Raw genomic sequence first — 7,049 nt, 5'->3', positions numbered from 1 at the left:
ACACAAAGGAAAAGTAATTTTATAACAATTTGAAACTTCACAAATTAACTCATTCTCAACGCAACATCGAACAGTTTTAAAGTAAGGTAAAACATTACATTTCGTGCCAAACTATGGTGAGGTTGAAAATTCGTGGCGCAAATTATTGTCAAATATCTCCTCAACTATCGAACATAAACTCTCCAGCTTATGCACCGTGACTTGTATCAATTTGTCTTAACAGATCAATATTTTTGTAAACATCTGTTAGCTCTGTATTCTAGAAAATTCCTTAATAAATAGGCCTAATAAAAAATCCCAATGGGTGCTTTCTACTGATTTTGAAAGGTTTACAGCTAGGACAATATCGCTTTTAAAAGTGAGTCCGTCATTTTTTTCTAATTGTGAGATTATCTTTATTGAACGCATGTTTTAAGAACTTTTAGTTTTAAAAAATGTTCTCTATAAAATTTATCTCTTGTAACTAGTTTTGCAACTAAAAAGTGTCTTTGCTGAGCTGTGACAAAAACCATATGTGTAGGCAAAAAGTGTGTGAAAAGTGGGAAGTGCTGTGAACAATTCCATTTTCTTCGTGAAGGAGATTGGTAGTATTTTATATAGATCTAAATTCATGAAGAAAAGTTGTTAAATCTAGCCTTAATGGTTGTGGAAAAATTATATGATTACGTGAAGACAAATTAAATTGATACAAACTGCTGTGCAAAGTATAGGTGAAACTGATTCACCCGTTAAAAAAGATATTTGAGGAAAAATTTGGTCACAAACTTTTAACCGCACTATAGTACTTGTAGTAGTTGATTTCACGAATGTTGAGCCCCTCTAGCATGTGAGAAAGTCACCCTGTATTATGGACGTACTAAAAATGGCCCAATTTTGGAATCAAAGTAGACTCACTGACTGTACTATACATGAGGTTGTGTTATAGACGAGTATATACATATGTGTCACAACGCGGTGAAATCAGGCGCTCGTCTATATTTGGGCATGTGGAGTTATTGGTATCATCTGAAAGCTGATTTATTTGCCTTGCTTTCAATGAAACAAATATCCATTTATCTTGAATAGAACTCAAGATGTTTGAAAGAAGTGTGGTCGCCTGGTTTCAGTGGTGAAATTAGCGAGAAAATGGCTTGAAATCTGAAAAATGGCATATTTTGTGCCTTTAATAAATGTTTTTCCCTGCGCGCTCACATGACCTTAAGCAGTTGCGAGCACCGTAAAACACTCACCAAAAAAAAAAAAATGTTTTTCAGTAAAATTCGCTTGGAAATGTGTTTTTTATAATATGGACACAAATTTTCCAACTGGCGTAAAAATGCCCGTTTCTCCTATTTCGTTATTTTGACGAGAGCCTGATTTCACCACGCTGCCCCACATATACACTAATTGAAAAAGCAAATTGATTGACTGTTTAATGTTGTTTGTTGTTCGACAAGGTTTGGTAAGTGGTTGCTGTTCTTTGGTAATTATTTTTTCTGTTTGTTATTTGATTTTATATTGATAATAAAAAGATTTGTAAAAACCTGGGGTAAACTTTGTGTCTTTATTAATGCTTTCTTGTGGCAGTCATGAAAATGTCATCAACATGAAAATACAAAAACGCATGTAATACTCTTTAAAAATTGGCTCGACAGGTAAATCTCTCTCTCTCTCTCTCTCTCTCTCTCTCTCTCTCTCTCACTCTACTCTCTATCTCTCTCTCTCTCTCTCACTCTCTCTCTCCCTCACTCTACTCTCTGTCTCTCTCTCTATCTCTGTCACACACACACAAACATGAAGATATAATACAGACATTCAAATTGGTCTTTCTCCATAAACCCATAATATTCTCTTTCAAACAGGGATGTACAAAAATTAAATTACAACATTTATTATGGTCAAATGATTCACAGCAAGAGTTAGGATGAAGTCTGCAATCATTGTCTCTTACATAATTCATATATTTTTCAGCCAAAAGTATGCACTTTGTAGTACAAATAGAAAACCACACTCACACACACATGCATAAATACAGTGCAGCCTCTCTACAACCACCTTCGATATAACGACATTCTCTGTATAGCGACATGGTGCCCAAGTCTCGATTATTTTCCTTATATTTATCATTAGTAATATTCTTGGTTGCCTCTCTATAATGACAACTTTCTATAAAGAAATTTTTTTCTGGTCCCGACGATGCTGTTATAGAGAAGCTGCATTGTAAATATAAGCATTTATGCACACATAACACATGCACACATAACACATGCACATGAACGCACACACTTAATGTCGGCTACATGTACCTGACTTTTTCCTTTAACTTTTTTGTTCAGTTTGAGTTGTTTAGTTTTGGTCTGTTTGTTGGTTGTTGTATTACCAGTCGATGTTTTTTTTCTTGGCTCTAAATGACGGTCAAGCCACGTCAGTGAGCTGATTAATGACTCCTCCCTTTGTGAATTTAACAGATGGGCAGAAAGGAAAAGACACATTAATAAAGATAGATCTAACCAACGCAGAGGCCACTTAACATCAAGAAATTCTCTTTTAAAAAATTATTCTGGAAGTAGCTAGGAGTTTTAAACTCAAACCACAGGCAATTATTGGCCTCATAGACATCATTTCCCTTTTGAGAGAGGTCAAAGGCACATAGGCCATTCCATTGTTGAACATTAACTCCTTCTGTGCCCTAACTTTCTTTACCCCATAGGACAGAGCATAAGGTGATAAACTGTGGTATTTAAAGAGTTAAATATAAATCTTGACTTTACTCTTTCCTTTTTATGCCATGGTTCTTGTTCTTATAAAGAATTTAAATTTGGACTCCTTTTAATTTTTTTCATGTGTACTTTACATTAATACTGAATCAAAATTTTAAAAGACTGCGAAACATTCATGTAATGTACCGACTTCAGGTCAGGAAAATACACTAGGTACATGAACATGTCATTGTGCATTGCGTCCTAGTCCTTAGTACGAGCTATTGCATCCTTAGTATTTTGCGGCTGTGTCATTCAGGGGAAGCTGCTGTGACATCATGTGACCTTCAGTGAAATACACAACTATGACAAGCACTTTAACTTTGAACTTGTGACCCTGAAAATGAGACCGTGATCAAATATACCAGTACACAATATTCAAAGACGAGCTGATTTTTTCCTTAACATGGGCCGTATTTTGAGCCAAAATAATTTTAGATGTATCCAGATACTGGCAATTTCCACCTTTTTTCAGCACCTTACAGAACTATATGAAAATGGTCTCGAATGTGATGGAAATAAAGTACAAATTTACTGTGACTACTGTCATATTACTGAGTGCTGAACATGTATGATGCAAGATTCATGGTGAAGTTAAAGAGGAGCTTCGCATGTTTACAGAACAAGAAATATCACAAGGCACATCTGAACAAACAGGTCTAGGCAAAATGAATACATAATATATTGTACATGGCATATATACAGAGCAGCCTCTCTATAACGACCTTCAATATAACGACATCCTCTGTATAGCGACATGGTGCCCAGGTCCCGATTTTTTCCTTATACATGTATATCATTAATAATATTTTTGGTTGCTTCTCTATAGCGACAACTTTCTATACCGACATTTTTTTCTGGTCCCAACGATGTCGTTACAGAGAGGCTGCACTGAACGTATTATTATTTCTATGAAAAATATTTCATTGAGTGACAAGGTAAATGGGCCTGCTCAGGCAGCCGAGTCCAAACTTTCTGTATAATATGTCACCAAATGCGTACCTTGGGAATTAAACTGCAGCTGCTTAATTGGTTACTAGACTCTTAGGGACTATGTCATGATGATGTCCCATATAACGTGAATTCAGTGAGTAGGTCTTTGGAATGTCCTACTTCATAGTGTACTGGCATAGTATCATGAATAGGTCTTTAGAATACCCTACTTTATAGTATACTGGCTTAATGCAAAGGTATTTGAAATGTCCCACTTTATAGTATACAGACTGAGTGTATAGGCCATTGGAATGTCCAACTTTATAGTATACTGGTTGAGTATATAAAGGTATTTGAAATGTAGTACACCTTTTGAGTGTATAGGCCTTTGGAATGTCCAACTTCATAGTAAACTGGCTTAGTATGTATAGGTATTTGAAATGTAGTACACTGACTGAGCCTTTGGAATGTCCCATTTTATAGTATACTGGCTGAGTATGTAAAGGTATTTGAAATGTCCCACTTTAGAGTACACAGACTGCGACAGAATGTATAGGTTTTTGAAATGTTCCACTTTCTAGTACACTGGCTGAGTAGGGACGTCTCATGGCACTGGTTTGCTGAGGTCTTTGGAATGTCCCGTTTGATGAAGGCTTTGCGACAATGTCATGATAATGCCATTTGAATGCTCAGGTCTTTGGAGTGTCTCATTTTACATTAAATTCGATGGTGAATCTTTGGAAAGTCTGGAACCTGGAACAATGTAGTACGGTACTGGTACAAAATAGGAGTCTTTCCAGTTTTTTATTCTACCATGCGCCAGTATTTTTTTACACTACCTTTGATGGATGGTAATAGTAACATGTGTAATCTTTGGCACAAATCTTATCTATTAGTCTTACCAAAACTAAAACATGCAAATATTTCACACTTGAACTGACACAAAATACTTGATCTATGAGGTAGGCTGCATCAAAAAGGAAGGGTCTTTGGAACCTGATGTTGGTTAATGGTCTTTGGAACGTTCCGTCTCGTTCTAAATAGAAGCATCAGATGGGTCGATGGAACCTGATTTGGATAATGGTCTGTTGAACGTCTGCTCTGATAGTAGATATTGAGATCAGAGGAGTCTATGGAACCTGGTACTGGATACTGGTCTATGGAACTTTGTATTGGATTATATAATGGCCTTTGGAATGTTCCCTCTGATGGTAGATAGAAGCATCAGATCAAACTGGTCTATGGAACCTGATGTTGGATAATGTCTTTGGAATGCTCCCTCTGATGGCATGTAGGAAGCATCAGACAGGTGTAAGGAACTTTGTATTGGATAGTCACTGGCAGCATTGCATACAGACATAAGTCATTTTTGGCAGCCTTTGAGATACGTCTGTATGAAATACTGCCGGCGTAATAGTCTTTGGAAAGTCCCCTCTGATGGTAGATAGAAGCATCAGAGGGGTCTATGGAACCTGATGCTGGATAACGTCTTTGGAAAGGCTAATTCGACGAGCCCATAACGAAGCAGACTTTGGAGAGGCTCACTGATGTCTCATTAGGAACTCTTCCTCCAGCAAAGACGAGACTTTCAGAGCCTTACAATGATAGACAGAGTGCTGGAGCATTTCTTCCTCTTCCATCTCGTCCTCCTGGACATGCCAGGAAAGACTACTCTCTGACTGCCCGTTGTGTCTCGCGATGTGACTGGCCCCGGACGGAGGTGGCACCCTGGTGGTGTGGGAGGTAGGAGAAGGGGGACACAACTCTTGGTGTGTGTGGAATCTATGCTGCGGCAAACCTTGCACTTCTCGAGTAACTCTCTGCGTGGACACAGAACTGGGAACGCGCTCTCTCTGTGCTGCAGACGTCGTACGGTCGGAACTAATAGCAAGCTCAGGTATGCTGCGCATTTCGATCTTGTGACCCTCAGGTGTGTCATGGTCAAGATCCATGCCGGCCTCAGATGTGTTACAAGCACACATCATCTGGGTCTCATGTGAGCTGTGATCTAGAGGACCGGACGTGCCACAGGTGAAGGTCAACTGGGTCTCGGATATATTGTGATCTGGAACCATGTGGGCTTCAGATAAGCCATAGCAGGTGAAGCCCCCCTGGGCCTCTGACATGAAATCTGGGGAAGTAGCGGTTAAAAAGGCAGCATCACTGTGAAGGTGGTGCGGGACTGCTTGTCTTGTGTCATTGTAGGAAGGACTTGACAAGTTCGGGCCGCCTCCACATCCACCAAAAAAGGTCATGGTGTTGCTCTCACGATCAGACAACGCTGGCTCTCTTGTCCTGCAAGGGAGAGAATCACCTTCTGTACTTCCGCTTTGACCAGAAAATTCCTGCGAGTTGTCTTGCTTCACGTCATGTGATGGACGATGATGATCTAAGCGATTTGTACATACATATTCTAGTCTTTTAATAGCTGACTTTTTGCTTCTCTCGTTAGATCTCTCGGCAAACATTCCCGATTCATCTTCGGTGTGTTGACAAGGGCAATAACCGTCCTCTGTTTGTGGACAGGAATATTCTCCGGCGACTGAGTCACCTTCCCTTTGGTCTAAGTCTTGAGACCCAATCTTCAGTCTTGCAAGATGAATGTACATCTGTCGACAGAAGGAAAAAAAATGTTACTAAAAGAAAGTGTAAACAACAATAACAAAATCGTAAGTACAAAATCTACAACCCTCGCCAGGGTGTACTATTTGTGGGAGACTTTTCCTCAACTCTCTCAGAACGTAGCAGACGCACAGATCTGTCCTCGGAGAAAGTTGCATTTGAAAAAAGCAACAGTTGAAAAAAGTTGAAAAAAAGTTGCAAGAAAAGTAGCAATACCTGTATAGCTAAAAAAATATTTAAAAATTTAAAAAAATAAAAAATAAATGGAATTATTGGAATACATTGTTGGTATGTTACTTGCAATCAAAGAAGCCTACACGAGTTTTGTTAGATAAATACATGTCCGATCAGACGCAGAACCTAAGAAAACGTTGTGGCACATTTGGAACCATCATACACACAGATAAAAAAAAGGAAATTTGTATACTCTATGAAACACATGTTGTTACCTTCCTTTTCAGTCTAAAATCCAGAAAGAAAAAACCCCCAGAATTTAAAGATCTGTTTACGGAATAACCAAGTTCTTTTCCACTGCCCCAAAACTGCACGTCTTCAAGTCAGAGTTGTCAAAGAACATAAGTGCATGACTCCAATGAGTTATATTCTCTTTTGGTAGGTCCTCCCGGAGGTAAAACCCATACGATACCTAATGTGCGTGTGTGTGTGTGTGTGTGTGTGTGTGTGTGTGTGTGTGTGTGTAAATGTTGGTGAGTGCACTTGTGTGAGTATGTGTGCGTGCGTGCACATAGTGTGTGT

General features: G+C 38.7%; 1 protein-coding gene across 1 annotated transcript in view; it reads right to left on the bottom strand.

Moving 5' to 3' along the window:
• Nucleotides 1-2,156: 2,156 nt before the first annotated feature.
• LOC101855444 overlaps nucleotides 2,157-7,049 on the bottom strand; it is a 31,336-nt gene continuing 26,443 nt past the window's right edge. Inside the window, exon 4 of the mRNA XM_005107242.3 lies at nucleotides 2,157-6,280. Coding sequence (XP_005107299.1) covers nucleotides 5,213-6,280 — 1,068 coding nt within the window. The 3' untranslated portion in view covers nucleotides 2,157-5,212. The remainder of the gene's footprint in view (nucleotides 6,281-7,049) is intronic.

The sequence above is a fragment of the Aplysia californica genome, unplaced genomic scaffold (assembly GCF_000002075.1).
Source record: "Aplysia californica isolate F4 #8 unplaced genomic scaffold, AplCal3.0 scaffold00588, whole genome shotgun sequence".
Classification (NCBI taxonomy): Eukaryota; Metazoa; Mollusca; class Gastropoda; order Aplysiida; family Aplysiidae; genus Aplysia; species Aplysia californica.
This window is presented reverse-complemented; position numbering and strand designations above follow the sequence as displayed.